Source organism: Medicago truncatula, chromosome 2 (assembly GCF_003473485.1).
Source record: "Medicago truncatula cultivar Jemalong A17 chromosome 2, MtrunA17r5.0-ANR, whole genome shotgun sequence".
NCBI classification, from domain to species: Eukaryota; Viridiplantae; Streptophyta; class Magnoliopsida; order Fabales; family Fabaceae; genus Medicago; species Medicago truncatula.
This window is the reverse complement of record NC_053043.1, coordinates 41,557,721-41,580,794: the sequence shown is the minus strand read 5'-3', so window position 1 is coordinate 41,580,794 and position 23,074 is coordinate 41,557,721. Positions and strand designations below refer to the sequence as shown.

The window sequence follows — 23,074 nt, the reverse complement described above, 5'->3', positions numbered from 1 at the left end:
TGCATGCCCAAAGCTAAATTTGAACTCAATATCTTGATTAAGTTATATGAGACTCAGAAGTCCCGAGTTCAAATACAATTTTGTTAATGTGCTACTAGCTAGTGTTAAATATATTGAGGGAGAACTTTGTCAACCATTACGATTCTATGCGGCTCGAATGGATAGTCTCTATTATTGCGCTTAGAAGATACCGGATTTAAAAAAAACTAGCTCCGCTAACAACAAAATACGGTAAATACAAAATACTTTCAATGGCTCAAATTCAAACCCCCTAAACATTCCGAAGTGTTAAACGAATCAAAACTTGACAGACAATGTTAAGAAATACAAGAGGATCATGAGATCTCTTTTTATAATATATGGAATCTTTTTATGAGATCTCTTTATATAGTATATTGTTGGTTTACATCCTACTATTTCTCGACCAACTAACATTAGAGGGGAATAAGCAACTATATGTCTTTTTAGGTGTCTTCATAAACGTGAATATGTCGGAATTGCTTTCATAATTATGAAATGATAGAATAAATTCAACCAATGATTTTATGTCTAACAACTCGTTAGTTTAGACACAGAGTTATTTTTGATGCATTAGGAATCAATGTTAGGTAACTCCGCGTAAATAGAGGGATTTCTCATTATTATTATTCATTTCTAGACAAATACAATGCACCACTAGTATATAGTGTTTATATGGGTTGATCAATTTACATTTTTGAAATTTGCAAATAATTTTCTATTTTACAAATTTAATTTAAAGTGTTCGATTCTTACAATTCCGAGAGACAAGCATGCTCATTTACTCGTTTATCTAGTGATTTTAAGTTCGCATCCAGCATTAAGAGATTTTTTTGAAAGATCAACACTTAAAGATATTAGTTGGGTTTAAGTTGCACGAGGAAGAAATACAATTCATACAAAAAAAATATCAACAAATTTAGTCATTCCACCGAAACATCAATTTGGTCGGTGACCGAGACATATATCAATATTAAAAAAACTTGAATTAAGGATTTAAATTAGAGACATCAAAATTTAATACTCTATAAGTAAAGTGACAAACTTCTTCCAAAAAATAAAGTGAGGAACACACCAAAACTTAATTAGCAACTAAATTAGAAATCTCTTCACGTAGAAAACTTCATGCAGTGGCTCAAAATGATGGCATGAATTCAAAGCCTTGGTTCAAAAGAGCACCAGCCACCCATAGCTTCAAATTTTGAAGGTTCATTTCTGGTTCAGAACCGTTTACCTATATTTTTCAACCCAACAATGACTAATTAATCTTTAAGCAAAAACATCAATAACCCTAATCATTAATCAATGAATTAACGGAAGAGGGTAATAATAACTTACATTCAGTGTAAATGTAAGTAGAAAAGTGTCACAAACTGTAGCTAAGTTTGAGTTTTGGACATTGAAATTTGCAAGAGACTCAAGAGCCTTGTACAATGAAGCAGCTACTCCTTCTCCTTTATTGCACAATATTTTTGCATAATAACCTCTTTCCTCCACTTGAAACATCTCCACCTACATATCATAATGCACAACGGTTAAAATTGTTCCGCCTATATACGACGTCATTTGTTTGTAGTTTTCTATTTTATCTGTCTCTGTTTGTCTTGTGCAGAGACTGATTATTTAATAAATTTTGCCGTTAAGAAAAAAATGTTGGTCTAAGATAAGGTTTAGAGTTTGAGTAAGTTTTTTCTTTATTATATGGGTTTATAGACTCATGAAATTATAACTTGGATCTAAAAGAAAAACAAGAATGTGAAATGAAAAATTAAACAAATTAAACCTGGATAATTTTCTTGCAAATTGGATGGCTTTGAACATTAATGGTGTTACTAATTGATCCTTGATAATTTTCAGACACTGATAAAGATGTTTCAAGCCCTGAAACCTCAGCATTTAACTTCCTAGCTTGTGCTTGAAGGTCATGCACATATGATACTGCATCTCCAATTATAGAAGCCTTATCCATCTGCACGTGGATATATATTACATTACATTTTTCATCCTCAAATTAATATCAAGCATATCTTATTCAAAACTTAAAAATAGCAACCCTAACCTCTAGTGCAAAAAAAAAATATATATCTATAAATGTTTAACCAAAATCATATCTTTGCAACTTTACATTGGCAGATTAAGGGATACTAAATGAGTTTTATGCAGGAGTTATAGAGTTCGAAATTAATTGAAAAAGGATACTAATTACCTTTGTAATGTTGGGAACCAAAGAACGCAATGCATAAAGCTTATCCTTCATCCTGCCTCTCCTCCTTCTCTCAGAAATGAGAGTCTTGGACCTATCAGTTTTAGCCCTAGGGTTGGCATCATCGATCGTGGTTGTCGTTGTCGTTGTTGTTGCAGAAGAACCACCTCCATCATTTTCTCCTTCTCCTTTAATCACTCCATCATAACAAGAGAAGGAGCCAATTGTTGTAGGGCTTGGATTATACTCATTAACAACATTATTATTAATAATATTGTTGTTGTGATCAAATAATGGATTTGGAGGAATTGAAAGAAGTTGGTTAATATTATTATCAATGAAGCAATCATTGATAAGGTCAGAACCAAAGTTAGATATTGCATCTTCATGCTCACCTCGAATTAAATCGATAAATTGATCAAAGTTTGGATCGTCAATGAAGTCATGCAGCTCAAAGTTATTGGTGTTGTCTAGTGATGAGTCCATGGTGGATTAACTTGGATAGAGTTGAGAGGTCTAATAGTAATATAAATAGAATTTATTAACATAATTCTTAATTAATATATCTAGATAGTTTTGGTGTGAATGGAATAAGATAAGTTTCAGTTAATGTATTGCTCTGGTCGAGGTCCGTTATTTTAAATTTGATAATTAGTTAATTAGTTACCTTTCTTGAAAAGGTGATAAATAAGTTATCTAGATTAAAATAAGTACAAATACATAGCTGGATGTGGATTCCCTACCTATAGTGGGAAAGTTTTGTCAAAAAAAATCTGTATAAAAAAAAAAAAGTAAGTCTCACATAGGGTAGGGTGTGTTTGATATGCTAAAAAGTAAACACTAAACACAACAATACAATACAAGTTAGAACAACATATGACAAATTTTGATGGTATTAAATAATTTTTGGTCTTATACAAATTTTTATGGACAAAAGGATATTATGGTATTTTAGACAACTTGTACGTGGGACAAAAAATTGCAGAGTGGTTTAGTGAGGAATAAGAATTTCAGTTTTTGACTTGTCCCTTGCCTCCAATTTGTCCTTTCATAGATATAGTTTTACAAACCAAAGAGTGCATAACTGAAATTGTAATGTCCTTCATTTTTTTAGTAAATCAAACGCATGCATAGTCTATAAAGAGTAATTACATCTCACTCGTTTTTGTAAGGACAAATTATATATAAAAGTTTGATATGATATTATAGACGTCTATACATTCGGACTACCAAATATATCTACATACAAAATCCAATAGTGTAAGAGAATGTATCAAGAAAAACTCAAATTTCACTTTGAAAATAAATATGATTTGGAAAGAGTTTATAGATAGTGGCCTTGAACCTAATAATCTACATGAACTTGTGGATTAAGAATTAAGATTACATAATTTACGTTTTAAGCATGCATTGCCTTGATTTGATAGTATAACCGATCAAATGCGTGATTTTTTTTTATGTTAAGTGTTCTTTTCTGCAAGAAAATACTTTTTATATCTAAGAGTCGATGATCGAACCTCTGATTATCTTAAAGAGTTTAAGACCTTTATCACTTAAACCAATTCATTGTTGATTATTTTTTTATTTTTTTTTATAGAAGTATTGAATGCATTATTCTATTTTCTTATATAAAATAATCGGCATCATATTTAGTTATAACTATATATAGGACGGTCATGATCAATTAGTATTCGGTTAGTAAGTGTACTTCCAAGGTTTGGTAAAAGATGCTTGTGGCCAACGTATTCATATGAGATAGATCTTTAAAGTAGCTTCAAAGATATAGAGCATTTGGTATATATATTGGATGTTTGCAATTCAATTGAATTTCAAGAATGGTGAATTGAAGACATTATTCCCTTTTTTTTTTTTTTTTTTTGGAGGAAGACATTATTCCCTTTTGAAATTCTAAAATTCATGTCTTTGAAACATACATTAACATAAATAAATTAATATTATCCTATCTAACTTTCATCTGTTGCTTGATGTAAGTGTATAAGTTATGACAATTATCATTAAATAAACATTCTTTTTGATACAAGTTTATACAACACATATCACATTTTTTCTATAAACATTACTACATATCACTTTATTTTTTAATTTTTGATAAAATATACAAACACATCATGCTGTTTGGCTTTATAATATATATGTTTTTATACAGCTCTAGAAAAGGTTGATCTGGTCCGTCAAAAAAGAAAAAGAAAAGAAAAGGTTGAACCAGTGAAGGTAGGATTTGATTCCCTCATGGTTTATCCATATATATAAAAATTTATTTAAACAAAAAATAACTGAGAGGGCCTCTGCATGAGCATGCAATGTTCAACTTGTGTCTAGCTCATCTTTCTGCATCTGTGCCAAGTTTAGCTATATTTGTTTTAATTAATTTTTTGCTTATTAAAAAATTAAAAGCCAAACGTCACTACCTAGGTCATCCTTTTTTTTTGTGGACCTAGCTCATTGTTTGTAAGGGTCATTTTCTGATCATGATGGACTTGCAATTTCTTGTTCGGATTTTGGAATAAATAACTTGTGTGGTCTCTTTTTTTTACACCACGTTGTGATCTCACTATAATATACATACTACTATATAGTGTGAATGGAATCAAGTTGGAAAATATTGATATCCATCTCCTAAAAAAATGAAATCCCTCACATTTAATATAAAAAGTTAGGGTAACATCTTATTCATTTATTTAGGGAAAATTTGATTGAAAAAGAGAAGAATCCACCTTGTGTGTCTCATAAATTTTTTCAACAAAGATTAATCATTATTAAACGGTAATAAAAACTTTGTGCTTATAACATAGGAACTTATAACCCCTCTCCCAAACTCTTACATCCATTAAGACGTGGCTCCGGATATGATAGAAATCAAAGTGTAACCTAATTTGAAAGAAATATGAGATTTGTCTATGACTAACATTAGTTGGAATTATCATTAATTTTTTTTTTGGTAACAAGTGGTGAAATATTTAAACCTCTTAAATAAGTAATTAATAGTTTGATCTCTGACCATTGTGTATGAAAATAAATCGATTGACAGATGAAAATCCATGTTGTGTATCCTATAGGGTTTTTTATGAAGATTATTCATTATTAAACATCGGTAGAATCTTTGTACTTACAACTCCATTTGTAAAAAGATAGACACAAAAGTTTGAAGAAAAAAATGTAATGATGGTGTGACAAGATTGGAATCTTCTACGTTCAATGAACATCTCCGTGAAAAAGATCAACATTGTATGACAATATAAAATTTTGGGCATATAACGGATAACTTATAGCTTATAAGTTCATAAGATCAAAATAAAATTGTTAGGTAACAATATTTTTTCACAAGCTTATAATGTTTTTTTTTTATAACTTGCTGAGTGGCTTCTTTTATATTTGAGGGGTGCAATTCTTGAACAGATCTTATAGTATAGTGAGAGCTTGATATAATTTATACTGAATTGTTTTATCTTGAAGATATCGAGAATTGATAGTCGACTTGAACAATTTTGATAATTGCCACAAAATGTCTAAAAGATAGCATTAGTCCACGACTCATTTTGGAATCATCTTCATTGATAGAAATATGTTACTTTGTCATAATTTTTAGGGAAATGTTAACCGGTGCCTCCGGGGCACTGGTTAAGGAATTATTAAAGGAAATATTTCCTTGAAAATTGTGTATTCTATGTTTTAAAAGTTAAAAAGTTGTTTTTTCAATGCCAATTATATATTTTTTTTCTTTCTACTTTTAACTTCTTAACTAGTGCCCTAGAAGCACCGATTAACATGACCCTAATTTTTAATATATTTTTACAATTATCCATATCAAATGAGATGTAGAGTTGGATATTCGTGTAAAAAATGTACTTACATTGCATGCATAATTGGGATAACTGTGTGAAACTAACATAGATGATACTTACTACTACAATATTAGTATTTGACAATCTTAAAAGATTATAAGATGGTTGTATAAATATCATTACTCTTTTATTATTGTATTGATTTATACAAGTTAATTAAAGCATGCCAACTTACTTTTTTTTTATGAAGGAACAAGCCAACTTACTTAACAATATTCACTTACTCATTATTATTAACAAAAAAGAATCACTTATTCGTCATGGAAAGATATATACATGTATAAAATATGAGTTCTAAACTGTCAATTGTGAGCGTAAATAACTGACCATGTACCAAATGATTGAAGAGTAATGAAGACCCGGATAGTGACAATTATTTTTTAATATACTATATTTTTTTTCTGGAGAATCTAATCTGACATCAGCGCCCACTATTTTTACAACATAATTTAGTTTTTCAATTGTATCCTAATTAACCAACTAATCATGGTCTAACAAACAAAGGACTAGATAAGAAGCTATCCAACCATGATAAAAGAGATGTCTATCTTTAGGAACAATACTATTTCGAATATAATTTAGCTTTGCTAATAGAAATATTTAATTATTGAACTTGTTTGTAGTCGTTATTAGTCTTACAATACTTAGTTTTTCAGATTGTTGAGTGTATAAATATGTTTGAATATTTTTATCCTTTAAGTTAGTTTTTAGGATGAGATCAAAGTCTTTTTAACAATAACGATTCAAAAAACAAAGAGTAAAGAAGAAAAACAAAGATGTGGAGGTGAACGTATATGATCAATTTCACAACATTGCTATTCATTTCTTTTTTGAAAGGACAATTTTGTTATTCATTTCTTTTTTATAAGAAACGTCGTTATTCATGTTAATAACATAAAACAAAATATGTATAAATGTAACAAAATCAAAGCGATCAGACAAACACCAAAGAACATAAACCACAATGCTGAATAAAACGTTATACTTCGATGAAAAAAATCATAGAAAACCACAAAAGAGGGAGAAACAAAAAAACATGTGCACGCACACAATTTCCTTTTAATTTGATTTTTTTCCTTTACAATTTAAATCTTTTTACATATATTAATACAGACATTGTGTGTTTATCTGTCCGTTCATTTTATTGTGCTAATGCGTATAAATTATGAACTATATTTTCAATGAAATTTTGATTAAAATTATTTTTATTTTGATTAAATTTATATATATATATATATATATATATATATATATATATATATATATGTTATAAATTTTCATAATTAAAAAAAATATATTATACAGTTTCACATTGTAACAAACTATATATTTTTTTTTTCAATGATATCAACAATATAATAAATATAATATAAATTCTTATATTTTTTATTGACACCAACAAAATAACATTCTTATAGTCAAATTTGCTTAAACTATATATTTTTATTGACACCAACCCAAAACTATGTATTCTCTTTATATATAGCATATATTATTTTATTTACATTTTTTTCTTTATTTAAGTAAATAAATAATTTTTTAAAATATCTACACTTTTATTTAAAGAAATATATTAAGTTTTGGTACAACATTTTTTCTTATAATTTTACCATTCACTTCAACTCTGTTTTTTTTAATCATTTTACTATTCGTTACCAATCAAGCATTAGTGTTAAATCTCTTGAGCGGAAGCTTTTTTATTCATTGTGGTCCTACCTGACTTGAGGGATTAATCTACGCAGTTGCATGTAGAAGATACCCGATTCATACGAAAAAATAATTTAGTTTTTAAATATAATCAGATAAAATTTAACAAACCAAGCAATTGAGATCAAGTAGTTAATGAACTCCACCAACGATGAATAGTTCACGCAAACCTAAGTTTCACGTGTGCAACAATTTTTTATCAGATTTTAAATACCTCTTAGCTCAACTTCAAATTAATATAACATATTTCCCCTAAAAATCAGATGGTTAGGAAGGAAAAAAAAGATCAAGTTTACAATTTCTACTAAAATTATCGATAAAAATGGAAAAACAAACACATTAATGTTGGTTGAAAACTAATTTAAATAAAATAAAAGAAAAAGCAATACAAATATGTGATTCTTGTTAAAAAAAAAAAAAAAAACTTTTTTTTTTTTGTCCTATTAGCTAAAACTCATACAATTTAATTGTGAAGAAGTAGAGTGTTTGGGGTTCGAACTCTAACATATAAAATGTAATATCCATACCTACCAACTGAACTACGCTTACGGAGGATAATAATAATCTCTTTCTGAGAGAAATGAAAATCGAAGTAGAAAAAATGTTGATGAACAATCATAATAATTAGTTTGATATAAATTGGTCCTATAATGGAATTGAATTAAATTAAAGTAAGATAAATGCATGCATGTGCTTGAAAATGAAAAACATGCATGGCACGAAAAGGGGCGTGTGAGACAACAGTTTGAGTGATGCTGACACGTGCCTTGGCCCATCTTCTCAATTTTTTATTTCTCAGAAATAAGATCAGAAATCCATCTCATATTACCACGACCCACGGGTAAAAGATTTCAAATTCAAATGACCAAACATTACAAGTGACATTTTTCCATTTTATCAATAAAAAGAGATAGAAGTCGTAAACCAACAATAGATTGATTTAAAAGTTAAATAATTTGAGCTCCTTAAACAAATGGTTATGGTTCGATCTTCGGCGTTTGCGTATGAAAAATTTGATCGGGAGAGGAGAATTCATCTAGCGTGTCCCACATGTTCTTATACCTAGATTAATTACAACTAAGTGACGGTGAAAACTTGAATCCGACTTCTCTAAAGTGAGCAACTCTCACTTTAGAGTTTAAGGGTCCGTTTGGTTCGAGAATTAGGAGGGGATGGGAGGGATTTTTACGGAGGGGAGTGGAGGGAAGATATTTTTAATTAAAAGTGTGTTTGGTTCACAAGGGGAGGGGAGGGATTTTAACAGTATTTTACTATTTTACCCTTAAACTTAATTAAATAAAAGAAACTGTTTGTTTTTACGATTTCAGAAACTGACAAAGACAAGCACACATCTAAGCCGCTATTTTATCTTAAATAATAATACTACGATATAGACAATGAGATGATGAAATTACTCACAATTCACTTTGGAGGAAGCCTCAAGCAGTCGTTGACAACAACAAAGTAGTAGTAAGAGCGGTTTGTACATCTAACAAATAAGAGTGGTAGACTATATAATAATAAAAATTGTTACAAGGAAAATATAACAAAATAATAATAATAATTGTTACAAGAATAAGATAACCTAATAATAATAATAAGATTGTTACAAAAATAATATAATCTAATAATAATAAAAGTTGTTACAAGGTTAATATTGAGATTTGAAATTAATTTAAGGATAATTATGGCAATGCAATAAAATTTTAAAGAGATTTGCTCCCCTCCCCTCCCCTTCCCTTCCCTTCTAAAAATTGAACCAAACACTTCAAATTAAAAATCTCCCCGCCCCTTCCCTCCCCTCCCCTCCAAAACTCTCGAACCAAACGGACCCTAAAGTGTAAGTACATCATAACAAATCATGAATTTGTTATAATAACATGATTTGACATAAGAAGTTTTCTTCGAAAATAAGCTTATTTGCTTGGCAATTGCTTCAAAATCATATTCCTTCAAAACAATACAAAATTTTGTGTGGGAGGGTGCAATTGCTACGAGCATGTGGATTGATTTATGCGGTGTGATTTTTTAATTACAATTTCGGCTTTGGTTTCACAATGGATAGATTTTGACACGGTTCATATGGTGCGTCTTTCAGATAATTTTCTTCAATTTGGTCCTCTTTGTGGAGCTTCAAAGAATTATAAATCAGTTTTGTATCTTTTATGAGTTTCTTCTAAAAACAACCGAGAGCATATTTTACAAATAAAATAACATAATTTAATTTAATTTATCAATGTTTCATTATTTGAGGACTGGTGCAACAGCATGGACCATTCTTATCATTCTATTCTTTTGCATCACTAAGCTAAGTCAACCCTCGCTTTGTTTTTCAGTTTCATTATTAATTTTTCCAAGTTTAATGACTCTAAAAGTCTTAAACTTGTTGACAAATCTATAAATTAAAAAAATTCATATCAAGTCTCAATGTAATGATTCATCAATAACTTGTAATAAAATTCTTAAATTTAAATGTATTTGTTTAGGTCCTAAACTTTTAAATAATTTGTGACTAGATCCTTATATTCAAGACCTAATTTTTTTTAAATAAATTGAAAAATGAAAAAAAAAAAAAAAAAAAAAACGCTAATCACTGAGCTGTTTCTTGGACTCGTGATCTAATTTTATGTTATTTAAAAGTTAGCGAACATTATAACAAATTGTTTAAAAGTTTATGAGGAATATATTATAAATTATTTAAAATTTCAAAAAACTCAATTAAATGCTTTTTAGTTCATAGACCTAATGACAATATTTTTTTAAAGGAGACCTAGTGATGACAATATTGATAGCTTTAGGACCCAAGTTATAAATTTTTTAAAGGCTTATTTATTATTATTTTTTTTAAAATAGTTTAGGGACCGCCTCTAGAGTATAGAAATACTATATGGTAAGAGAATATAAAAGAAATCTTTTTTTTTTAACAAGGAATATAAAAGAAATCTTATTAATAATATATAAGAAGCAACCAACACAATGAGAGCAACCACCACAAAAACAAAGAAAAACAGAACTTTCTTAATTAAGAGATACACATGTGACTTCTTTGATAACATGATTTTTATATCTATTTTTATAGCTTTATTTTATTTAATAACTTAGTATTTTTAGTGTGTTTTTAGTACTATTTTACTACCATTTGTTTTATTTTAAATTATAGGGAAAACAAAGAAATATGTCAAGAAATTGGTGGAAAAGATTCAATTATTAAAGCCTTGACGATAATAGATGCAATGATGGTACTTGAAGACAAAAAAAAAGTAAGAAAAGTGCTAAAAAACAATTCTAGCCATAGTATGCTTGTAGATATAAAGACTCGGTACATGAAAATAATTTGGTTACGGGTGGCCATAGGTATAGGTTGGAGTCGAGATATGAAGTAAGAATTATTGTTGACAAGGGGTAGAAGAAGTAAATTGTGGAGATAAAGAAGATAGGAGATCGATTCGTAGCCCTAAAATTTATAGCGCAACATGATATTAGTTCTTCTGCACCTCAGGTTGAGTTAGCATAACACCTTGAACTAATGTTTTGGGAGGAGTTAGAAGATTTATTTCAGGATATACCACTAGGAGAAAAAGTTTTTCTATGAGGGGATCTAAATGGATATGTAGGGAGTGTATCAAGAGGTTTTTAGGGCTTGCTTGCGGGTATGACCTTGGGGCGGTTATTGGAGAACATAATTCCATCTTGGATTTCTCGTCGGCTTTTGATCTTAGAAAATTGATTTTGACACTTCAAACAAGGCTAAAATACACTTGAAAATGACTTAAAAGACCTCTCGATAGTTAATTACCGATAGTATCAACTGGAGAGTTGACTACCGAAATTTCCTTCGGCAATTAACTGCTGATACGTCCTGCACATATACTGAACATAATGCATCAATTACTTAAAAAATAAAAAACCATCCATATTTCCTCCCATCCTCTTCAATTCCATTTTGACAAAAATCAAGTCAATCATCTCCACAAAACCACAAGTAGTATTAATCATTTGTAATCATAATGTTAGTTTATGTAGGTTTATTTTTGTTAATTTTAATAGTTTGCATGTGGTTAGGATTTATGTATGAATTGACATTCTGATGATTGCATGTGTAGTTTATGAATTTATAAATGAATGTAGTTTAGAGGTGTAAACAATTTATAAGATGAGTGGTGATGTCGGAGAAGGTGTTCGAATATACAATGTTATGACAACCTTCTCCAACATCACTACTCCTCTTAAAAAACTAAAACAATATAGTCATAAATTAGGTAAGTGCCAAATATGATTATTTCCTTTTTTGCTTTATAGTTTTCTTTTTCTATTTAATCGCATATTTTGTCGTTTTTGTTTCCTTATTTATTGACTTTGGAGGACATTAAAATGAACAAATGTGAAGTTCTGTTAAAAATCACAACATGGACACATCGGCACCTAACTGCCGAGGAAATGTAATCTGGCGGTTGTTAACTACCGATGATTTCCAATCCAGCGGCAGTTAACTGCCGAAGAGTATTTAAGTTTTTTACAAATGTGTTTTAGCCTTCTTTAATATGTGAACAACAAAGTTCTTGATCTTAATATAGAGAATGCAAACAAAGTTGCAGACAACAATTTGAAACAAACAAAACAGCAGATTCAAAAGTATATAGTATCTGTAGTTACAAAAAGATTGTGTGCAATCACTTGATTTCAGTTGGCAGTGCCTATAACAAGCACACAAGATTTTTACAAAAAGAGTAGTGGACCATTAGGACCACACCTTCACTTTAGTCCCTTTTGCAGTGACTATGTCTATGTCACAACATTTTTCACTTGGTAGATTATAGAATATAGAATATATCACGTGAACCTACACACATATGCATACACACACATACACAAATACACACCACATGTTGCATTTCACCAAAAGCAAAAAAAACTCTGAAATGAAACATTAATTTTTAAGAGCTATAATAAGGTGTTGTGCTGGGAGATGGTTTAGATTGGATTATAACCCGAGCTCCCGAAGCAAGCCTGTTGAAATAAAATCAAACTTGTCAATCAATGACTGAGAACATAAGGTATTTCAACCATTGTTCTAAACTGTGGTTCGAAACCGCAGCTTAAAACCATGATTTAACAATGTATCAATAATAGAAGTAGGGAAAAAGGACGAAGTTAACACTTAACTTTCTTCGATTTGGACCACCTTCTCGTCTCTAAATGAGTCTAGCCTCGTAGATTGTTTTTGCCTTATGCCTGAGTCATTAGTTCTATCTCGAGAGCTTCTTGATCCATCAGAAATAGGAGATCTACTGAATTCACTTGGTGGCGATTTGGTCGTTGAAGAAGTCATAACCGACCGTGAATTGCATTTTGAGTTTCCCGAGGATGATTCCACCATGTTTTGTGATTTCAACTCCTTACTTGTCCTATACGTTTGTGCACTGGTTCTGTTACAGATGAAAGATTGGCAAGGATGTGATGACGAAACACACAAATCAATTGCAATACTATAAAACATGAAACCACAAAGTTAGCCACAATAATTCTTGATCCTAAGCCATTTTCAGTAACATGTGAGCTTACTCATTGAAATTAAAGGATTGATGAATCACTTGTGAGAATGTTTAGCTTATTTCCATAATCAATAAGTTGTTTTCAGCTAATTTCCATAGGCTCTTCCGGATAGCTTATGAAAACATCATACAACTTACATGAAAAAGCTTATACATAAGCATTTACATGATAAACTCTTATGCTTTATGTAAGTGATTAATTAACCTGTTTGTCCAAACAGGGCCTTAGTTTCATAAGGTTGGTTTCCATATCAACTGCCAGTGCTGCCAACTATATCATCAAATTTTGGCATTATCTCCAACATTGTTTCAAAAGAAGCTATAAAAGCTAATGATAAATGCTAGCTATCTCTATCATTCCACATGTATACATGAGATGGGAAAAAAAATAAAAACACAAGAGAATCTAAATCTCCATTTATTTAGCTTTTTACTTTTCTTCTTTTTCATTGCTTACTTTTATTTCCCTTTGTGGAATGTGTTACTGTCTGATATTGGAAGTTCTAAAATGAAATCTATGTTTCCCCTTTATAATGATATATTCAAAATAAAGCAATGAAACTCCCTTATCTCCTTTAGACATGTTGTCATACACACATTAATTAAGATGTAAGCAAGCATATTAAAGTACCTACTTACTATAAAAAAATTGTTTAGCTTTAAACAAGCATTTTAAAGCACTTATTTTTCATGAAATATTGTTTAGCTTTAAAAAGCAACCTGCAAAAAGAAATATAAAGACATTCTCTAGGGCATATTATAGAATCTTTTTACTGTAAAACAAATTCAGAACTGACAAAGTGATTAAAGGGATAGAAAGTAGAGCTGCAGAGTTTAGTCATTGCATCTGAGATTTGATTTTGTAACAATGAAATCATTAATTTAATGAGTGGTTCAATCAGGAAATTTTTCGTTTATGATGAAAACTCTAAACATCAAATTCAATCCCCCGGAGTCCAGCGCAAGTGGTTGGTGCGCAGTGTGTGTGAGTGTTGTAAACCCTAAAATACCATGTTCATTCCTACTCATCATAAAGTAAAGCTCAATAAAAAAAACACCAAATTCAAGCATTTTCCACCTTCATACTATAGCACAACCTATCTGTTTATTTAGCCTAATCCATCATTAGTCACTAATTAAAGAAAAAATATATGCAAAAAATAAATCCTATTGTTCTGTTGAAACTTGCAAAAAGAAAAGTTGAAAGCAAAACCTACCTCTCCGCATTGAAAGAAGAAGAGCGTTTGAGAACATTATGTCCATCTTCCATTGCCATTTTAGACTCGACTAAGCTCCCACTAAAATACTCTTTGTCGTCCATCCTAAGGCTCGTCACCTTCGGATTCCCTCCTATGCAGTCTAATTCCCCCAACATAACAGAACTTGAGAACAATGGGGAGGGGAATTTAGAATGTGAAAATCTAGCCTTATAGGAAGGAATAAGGTCAAGACTATGGTTTTTCACCGATATAGACCCGCACGAGATCAATTGCATCAGCAAATTTGAGGCCTTCAATCTTGTACTAGCTTGCATTTGAATACCCTGCTCTTCTAGGATCCTAAAGCTGTTCATTCTGCTTGCATCAGCTCTAATAAGGGATTCCAAAGTTTCGGTCTTCCCTCCAGAAGACGATGGGCTCGAATTCGAGAAAGGCGGAGAAACAACATCACTACAGATTTCTGAACCGTCTTTCACGTGTCCCGCTTGAGTTTCACATATGTCATTACATTCAGATTCTGATGATCTATCCTCGGTTGATACACCTCTAGTACAAGTTTTATGTGTTTGACTTTGATGTTTGGCAGCACATTCTTCGGTTTGAGTCGAAGCATCAGCCAATCGATCGGTTTTGTAGATTTTGTATTCTGTCAATGGTAAACTTTGAGAGTCGCTCTTTCCATCACTAGACTCTGGAGAAATATCAGAGGAACCGGTATGTTGTCTTGGTGAAATCTCATCTTCTTGAGAGTTTCTACCCTCTCTTTCATTCATGCTTGAAGAAGAAGATGAAACCTCGTCATGGCTCCGACATGAAACTGGTTCTGGCAACCGCTTTAGGCTCTGTAGTTTCACATTGCTAATTGGACTAAAACGGTCTGCGAGTTAAATTTAGTACAAAATTTACAACGAGTAAGATTTAGTACAAACACGAGTGTGATCAAGATAGATAAACAAAACAAGAAGCAAAATATTATTATTGACCTGAATTTGATTCGCAAAACAGCTCGGAGCCTTTGAGGACATACTCATTACCATGTGCAGGTAGAATTAGATCATCTTCACTAAGGTCATGCCACACATATCCATTCTTGTAGCTTCTACATTACATAACATAATAAACAGACAAGATTACATAACTGCACAAACAATTTCGCGACTTTGTAAAACAACAAGATAAAGACTAACAAACTTGATTACATCATCCAACTATAGTAATAACCTTTAAACTTCCTTGACTATCCTAGAATTCAAAAGAGAAAAAAACGACTAGTATCATGGTTTCAAATTGATTGAGGTCCAGTGTAAACGATTTTGAGGTCTCAACAACGACATCACAGCCGTAATTTCGACCATACCGTTTGCATTTTGCACAATACATAGGTTCTAGTGTAACCATAACTGCGACCGCAACCTAAAACCACGACTAGCACAATCTCTATTAAGTCTCAAAATCATTCTTTTTGTTTCTCACCATACAAAATTGAACACCAATAAGAGATAGTAAATAAAACAAATTCCTCACCTCTTGCAAGACCATGAATACAAGTCAGCCATGCCCCTACCTCTCAAAGCATCAAGTTTATGAATCACATCTGCACACAAACATAACAATCCTTAAAAAACACAAACAACTGCGGGATTTGTTCGGATTGACTAATTTGATCTTATCTACCGGCATAATTGGGGGAACTTATGGAAACAACTAACATGTCCATAAACTATTTTCAGTTTATTTTCATAAACTTTTCATGACAAATTAGCTTATACGAAAACAATTTGACTTTATTTTATCTTTTGGTATACAAATAGCTTATACAAAATCACTTATATGATAAACACTTATGCTATAAGAGCTGAATTAAGCTATTTACTCAAACAAGGTCTAAAAAATCCCAAAAAAGTGTTGAATTTTAGAATTCTTACCTCTCAAGAACAAACCATCAGGTGATGAAATAGGAACCTCCATGAAATGAGGATGTTCAAGCTGTCTATTCCTGCAAAGATAGTAAACAACAGGAACCTTCCTATTCTTGTAATACTTTGGAGGCTTTTCCTTCCATACTTTGGACCTCTCAGGACTCAATTGCTGCCTATACTTTTTCACCCTAGCTTCCATTCCAACACTCACAATTCAAAAATCAAAACAACCCACAGCAAAAAATTCAAACTTTCTTCCACAACTTCACAAAAACTTGCTAAAAGTTCAAACTTTATTCCACAATTTCATCAAAAACTTCAAAGGGTATGTGAATTCTCCACCACAATACAAAAACAAAACAAGATCTTACAACCCTTTTAATATGGTGAAAAATGTTCAACTGTAAAAAGGGTGGTAATAAAAAACAATAAAGGAAAGAGCTTTAAAAGGGAAATTAAGTATCCATGTGTTGGTTTTGTTTGGTTGAGGAAATTATGAAACTTTCAAAAGTGTTGGAAATGGAAAAAAGACAAGACAGGGAAGTGAAGTGAAACTGAATAGCTGGTTCCTTATTTCGCGGTAATGTTTTGTTTTGGTTGATTTGATTTTGATGTACACAGTTACAAAGGTTTAAACAACTTGGTTTTACTCTTCTTTGTACTTTGTTTTTGCTTTTGACCTTTTTACTGCTTTTACTGACACCAATATTTTAGTTTTTTTATGTCTTTTTTTCAACTAGAGTACAGCTGTGAAGAACATTAATGTTTTAAAAAATTGACTTGAAGTTTGAATTTGAGAGAAGTGTAGTGTCCCCCAACAATTTGTTTGGCTATTTTGTTTTATTTTAAAAGTCAATTTAGTAGATTCTTTTCTTATAGGTAGAGATGACAATTATCGTCATCGTGAGGTTAGTTTAGTTGGTAGAGACAAATGCATAATATATGTAAGGTTTGGGGTTCAAATTTCGGCCATCACCTAAAAAAAAAGACATGATAATTACCGATTCAAATTCACATACACACATACATAAATGTATGTTTTGATTCAAACTTAGATGTATAGTTCAGAAATATATGCATTTGTTAGTTAAATTAGATGAACTAAACAATTTATTGCTTGTTTGGTTCTATATCTAGTTGGTTATGTTTTGGTTCTTATTTGTAGATCTGACAATTTTTCGATTGAAACTCACACGCACAAGTGTATGTTTTTTTATTAAAAATTAGATGTTTAGTTCAACAATATAGTCATCGTCGGTTAAATTAGACGAACCAAACCATTTATTGTTTGTTTGGTTTTACATCTATTTGGTTATTCTCTTGTGTTCCAGTGAGTATTCCATGAGATTATAGGAAAGGAAATGATAGATACAGTGACAAAATTTATTAAAAGCCTGTTTGGTTTGGCTTTTCAATACCAAGTTGTGATTCTACAACCTTCAAAAGTGAAAAATTGAGTTTTTAATGGTGTTTGGTTTGACTTTTAAGAATTGATTCTATCATCCAAAAGCAATTATCCTTAAAACTACAAATCCTAACTTCTAGCTTTTCTAGAATCAATTCTACATTAAATTTTCTATTTTGATTATTACAACCTATTATTTTTCTTTATTGCCCTTTATCAATTCTCCTTCTTTTTGCTTTGTAATTTAATTTGATGAATCATATTTAATTAGAAAACTTAACGAACCAAATTAGCCCCCGAAAAATGTTTATAGTCGTCTTACCAAATTTTGCATTTCTCTTTACGGTGTCCCCATTCAAATTTACTGTATTTTTTCTTTTACATTTCTTTTACGCTATATTTTATCATTTTTGGCAACTAACTCTAGTATTATTTAACTTAAATATATTTTATCAAAAAATATAAAATATATGAACAAATATTTTGTAAAAAAAATTAGTTTAATGATCGTATTTTTTATGTTTTAAATTAATATATAGAAAATTTATTTATTTAAATTAAATAATATATCTACATTTAGTATTGATCTACATATACATTCGATTAAGCACATTTACTTGAATTTAGCTATGTCCATTTTAGTAATTATACATTCAAAAGCAATTTTAATAAAAACTATCCAAACAACATTCAGTTTGTTTAAACAATTCTGCATTATTGTATCCAAACATAAATCAATTCTCTCAAAATCAATTATGTCATAATCAATTCTATCAGAGTCAGTTCTATCAGAATCAATTATATCAAAAGCTGAACCAAACACACACTAAGAAAATTTTAAGATAGTATATTTGTTAACACATTTCCTTAATTACACACCATTACCTCCTTTGATTTCCGCTAAATAATAAATTTAATTGATTGAAACCTTTTCTTATAAATTCTTGATAAAAACTCTATGCATAAATAAATAGCAATGCTCTTGTAAGAATCTATGCTATTTTGTAGCTTTCGTGTGAATGCACATTTACATGGATCCTACCAACAAACACTCACTTAGAATTTAGTTTGAATGGTAAAACATTTGTATATATATGTGTTGGCCTAATGCATAAATCTTAAATTCAAGTTATAATCAATTTTGTAGAAAAAAATAAAAACAATTATATATTTTTGGTTTAGCCTCTCTAATAGTCCCAATGCACATTTTGCGGTGATTTTTAGAAGTTACATTTTGTAGCTTTCATTTAGGCGTGCGTTAAACATTAGTTTTATTGTGAAAACAAACAACCACTATGCTCGAAAGAAATTAAATATGTTAAAATCAATTTCACACCTCTATAATCAATTATAATTGCTTAAAATATGAAACAAACATAAGCTTAGTAGAATTTGGTTTGAATGATATAAAAGAAAATATTGGATTCCTTGCATGCATTCGCAATCTCACACATTTACGTCCTCGTGAGCTTAGCTCAGTTGGTAAGAACAATGCATTAATATATGCAAGGTTCGGGGTTCAAACCCCAACCACCACAAAAAAAAAAAAAAAAAAAAAAAAAAACTCACACATTCACGTATAGTTGCCACACTAGTGGTTGCGAGATTGAGTTTAACTTTGAAAATAAGTAAATTTTGACTACAAACGTTGCTTTTTTTGAATTTGGATGGTTTCCTTCTCAAGGTTCCTATTTTTATTTTTCATTTAAACTAATAAACATAGGAGAATAATTTGTCCAATATTTTCTTTTATAATATTTGAAAGAAATCTAGCATTTACAAAAATTTGAAAATGTCAAAATATTATTTTGGTTATCTTTGAAAATGCATTATTCTTAATTTGCTTTTCACTTTATCTCCAACACAAATGTTCACTACATGTATCTCTTTGTTAGAAATTTAAAATGAACATAAGTTTTTAAAAAATTAAAACAAGAAATTTTTTTAGAAATTTTATTTTGTAACAAACCGGCTCAATCATTATGCATTTATATTGTTTTAATTATCTAAACCCCAACTCCAACAAAAGTATTTTAAACTTGTTTATATCGACATTTAAAAGGATATTGATTGATGTCTCAAGGGTTTAGATACAAGCCAAGTATAGCACGGACGAATATTTATGTGAGTAATTAAGTTACTATTAAAATTGGTTCATGCCAAGTAAATCGGTTAATGTACAGTGGCAAAGTTAGTAACTCCACCACATAACCAAACAAATTTGCCTAAGATGATTAAATGAACTCCATCAAGTGATCAATTATTTTAAAAAATTTAAATTCGATTGTTGGGTGAAACACCACTTAGTCGACTTTACTTACATCTACGAAACTCCAAACTATTATAGTTTCTTTCTCCTAAAAATCAGAGGTTACACCAAAAAAGGAAATGTGAATCCACCACATGGATTCAATCAAGCAAGTGGACATTTATCCTTGCTTGCAAATTACAGCATTGATGTTGATAAAATTAATACACAAATACATACGTACTCTTCCCATCAAGGTAAACGAAGATGCTATTATTTGTCTTTTACTCAAATTTAGCGCTATAAAGCTGAATTAGTGGTTGTATACATTATTATTCCTCTTATTATTTTTACTCAAATAGTACTATTTTAAGTGATACATATATTAATGTACTACTATATACATATTACTATATATGTACCCTGCTGGACCCCTAATATCTGGCATTTTTCAATTACACATGAACCTTGCCCTAGCATTAATAACATTTCGTGCATAGTGTATGAATTAAATTTGATATGCATATGCCCGATTGATCAAGACATAAAACTCATAACAAACTCTGCTTAACAATGGCCCATAAATAAATTCATCAGTCTATATTTTCCTACTTTCAAAGCATCTTATGAGAGTATCAGAGTTCAATTTGGAGACTCAAATAATTTAAACTCTAATTAAGCATTTGTATAAATAAGTGCATAATTATTTATATGATTAAGAAAAATGATCATATTGTTCTTGTACCATTCAGGGACCTAGTTTTGCTTAGGTTAGAGCTATGAAGAACATACACTCTTCGAATTAGCCGTGTCCTGACGTTGGACACGTGTCGCGTACGTCTGATACCAATACGATACCACCACATATAATTACATTTAATTATGTAAATTTCTTAAATTATCAATGATATTGACATGTTAGTGTACGTGTCGTGTCCGATGTCTGTATCATATCCATGCGTCATAGGGTTAGAGTCATTATAATCGTGGGGTATGTATGCATTTTCAAGTGTAGATACATAAGCTTGCAAGTCCTTTACTATCTATCATACCAGTTGCCCACGTTCAACGCAACTAAACCAACAAGGACCCGACGATGGTTTATGACATTAAGACTCCCTTCTCCAAAGGGCAAACATGCACATCATGTTGAAGTTTGACTGGATTTTGAATATTTCTCACATGATTGAAGATTCATAAGTAATGTATATCAAATACTTTTTAGAATAGCAATTAAGATTTATATTTTGCACATATATACATTTAATTAGTTGACTCAAACTAAGAATTTAGTATGTATCGTTAAAGTAAAAGCTAATTTACACATGCATCAAATCGGTTGCGACAAAAAAAAAAAATACAAATACAGATTTCAATCAAAACAAAATCTCAATTGAAACAAAGTAAACTTTGCTAGAGAGATATAGAAATAGTTGACTCCACGTCAACATGAGTATTCACAAGTCCTTTATATTTAATCTTCAATAATATTCCAAGTTTTTTGGACAATATTCACAGCTTCAAGATTTCTTCCTTCAAAACAAGCATTGTTACGAGCATACCAAAGTACAAAGAGATATGACATATACAGTAACATTAGAAAGGGCTTTAGAGATAGTGTTTCCCGACGCATCAATGAAAGACATTGAAATGCCCTCAAACCAAAATTTCAAAGAAAATTTAAACTCTCAAACTAATTATGTGATTATGTCGGTAATTATGAGAGTCCAAATATAGAGATGGTTCATGTCCCTTATTTGAGGGTGTGTTTTGAATATTTGTTCGTAAAGAACATCAACATTCCCACATGTTGGCGGGTGCATATCTGTGAGTACTATAATTCCAAATCATTGTATTGTCTATGCTGCTACATATTGGGCTTGTAGGGCTGCATGTGTACGTATTGTGTTTTCTTATTATCACAGGATGCGATTCGTTGCAGTGTGAAAAAACATGCAATGACATACATTAGTCGAACTTGGTCATTGATTTCAGATTAATTGGCTCACATTGCATGTCACAATCATAATTAAATTATCTGCACTGTCAATTTCAAATTGGATAGCCAAATCCTTTACAAGGTGGAGTATGCATAATGTTTTAAGCAATTAATTAGTGTGGGGTGTGTGTATCATTTATAATAGCAGTAACAATTCAATCTGATATCAACTCAAACACATGAGGTTTAGCCGGATATTATAGCCTCCCTAGCTAGTTTATGGGTCACTATATTCGCTTGCCTTCTAGAAAATTCTACCATGAATTACCCAACATTATATTATTAGTGTAATTAATGTGTCTATTTTATATGTTAATATTACTAAATTGTTCTTTGTTTTTATGTATTAAATTTAACTTTTCATATTTGAAGAGAACATTAATTAGAGGTATGTTTAGAAAAAAAAAATAATAAATGTATCCAGTAATTTAAAAAGAGACTTACTATGTTTAAGATTTTTTTTTAGTCAAATGAATGCTTATTATATATACGGACGGAGTGAACAATATTCAAGAGTTGTTGGTTTGAGATTTATCTCCTCGATTCAAACTCAAAGGACTAAAATAGTCTCTCTCTCTTTTTTTATTTCATTATGCATGAAGATATAAATTATTAGAACTTATATAACAAACATTTTTTTTTTTTTTGAGATTAATTGAATCACAAACATTTTTATGAAGTAGATTTATGTTGTTCCATCAATGTGTTAACTTGGGTTGTATATATCATAACAAAATAGACTCCTTATTTTCATATTCTTATGATTTCTAACACGATATATACAATTCAGATTATATAATTTGAATGTCATAAATATCCTATAAAAACCTGTAAAATATATTAAAACATTTCGAATTTTATAATTTAAATAGGGCACACGAGAAACTCATAGGGTAGAAAAAGTAATGGCCAAGAAAATATTGACTGGGCTTCTAATATT

General features: G+C 30.3%; 2 protein-coding genes across 2 annotated transcripts; both read right to left on the bottom strand.

The window, feature by feature from the left end:
- Positions 1–890: 890 nt before the first annotated feature.
- On the bottom strand, positions 891–2,744 carry LOC25487443 (transcription factor FER-LIKE IRON DEFICIENCY-INDUCED TRANSCRIPTION FACTOR). The gene is made up of 4 exons (XM_013609386.2): positions 2,225–2,744; positions 1,802–1,987; positions 1,357–1,530; positions 891–1,252 (listed from the first exon to the last, which is right to left on the bottom strand). The coding sequence occupies exons 1-4, from the start codon at positions 2,705–2,707 to the stop codon at positions 1,154–1,156; spliced, it is 942 nt and encodes a 313-aa protein (XP_013464840.1). The 5' UTR covers positions 2,708–2,744; the 3' UTR covers positions 891–1,153.
- Positions 2,745–12,393: 9,649 nt separating this feature from the next.
- Positions 12,394–17,089, bottom strand: LOC25487442 (protein UPSTREAM OF FLC). The gene is made up of 6 exons (XM_013609385.3): positions 16,489–17,089; positions 16,088–16,157; positions 15,547–15,662; positions 14,561–15,440; positions 12,954–13,217; positions 12,394–12,798 (listed from the first exon to the last, which is right to left on the bottom strand). Exons 1-6 carry the CDS (start codon positions 16,679–16,681, stop codon positions 12,726–12,728), a joined length of 1,596 nt encoding a protein of 531 aa, XP_013464839.2. The 5' UTR covers positions 16,682–17,089; the 3' UTR covers positions 12,394–12,725.
- Between the last annotated feature and the right edge of the window lie 5,985 nt (positions 17,090–23,074).

Coding starts and splice junctions, on each gene's coding strand:
- LOC25487443 (XM_013609386.2), bottom strand. CDS start 2,707: ATGGACTCATCACTAGACAACACCAATAACTTTGAGCTGCATGACTTC. Junction 1,531..1,801: donor TTTGCAAGAAAATTATCCAG/GTTTAATTTGTT, acceptor TATGATATGTAG/GTGGAGATGTTTCAAGTGGA. Junction 1,253..1,356: donor TACTTACATTTACACTGAAT/GTAAGTTATTAT, acceptor TGAAAAATATAG/GTAAACGGTTCTGAACCAGA.
- LOC25487442 (XM_013609385.3), bottom strand. CDS start 16,681: ATGGAAGCTAGGGTGAAAAAGTATAGGCAGCAATTGAGTCCTGAGAGG. Junction 16,158..16,488: donor TGATGGTTTGTTCTTGAGAG/GTAAGAATTCTA, acceptor GTTTGTGTGCAG/ATGTGATTCATAAACTTGAT. Junction 13,218..14,560: donor TCTTCTTTCAATGCGGAGAG/GTAGGTTTTGCT, acceptor CATCTGTAACAG/AACCAGTGCACAAACGTATA.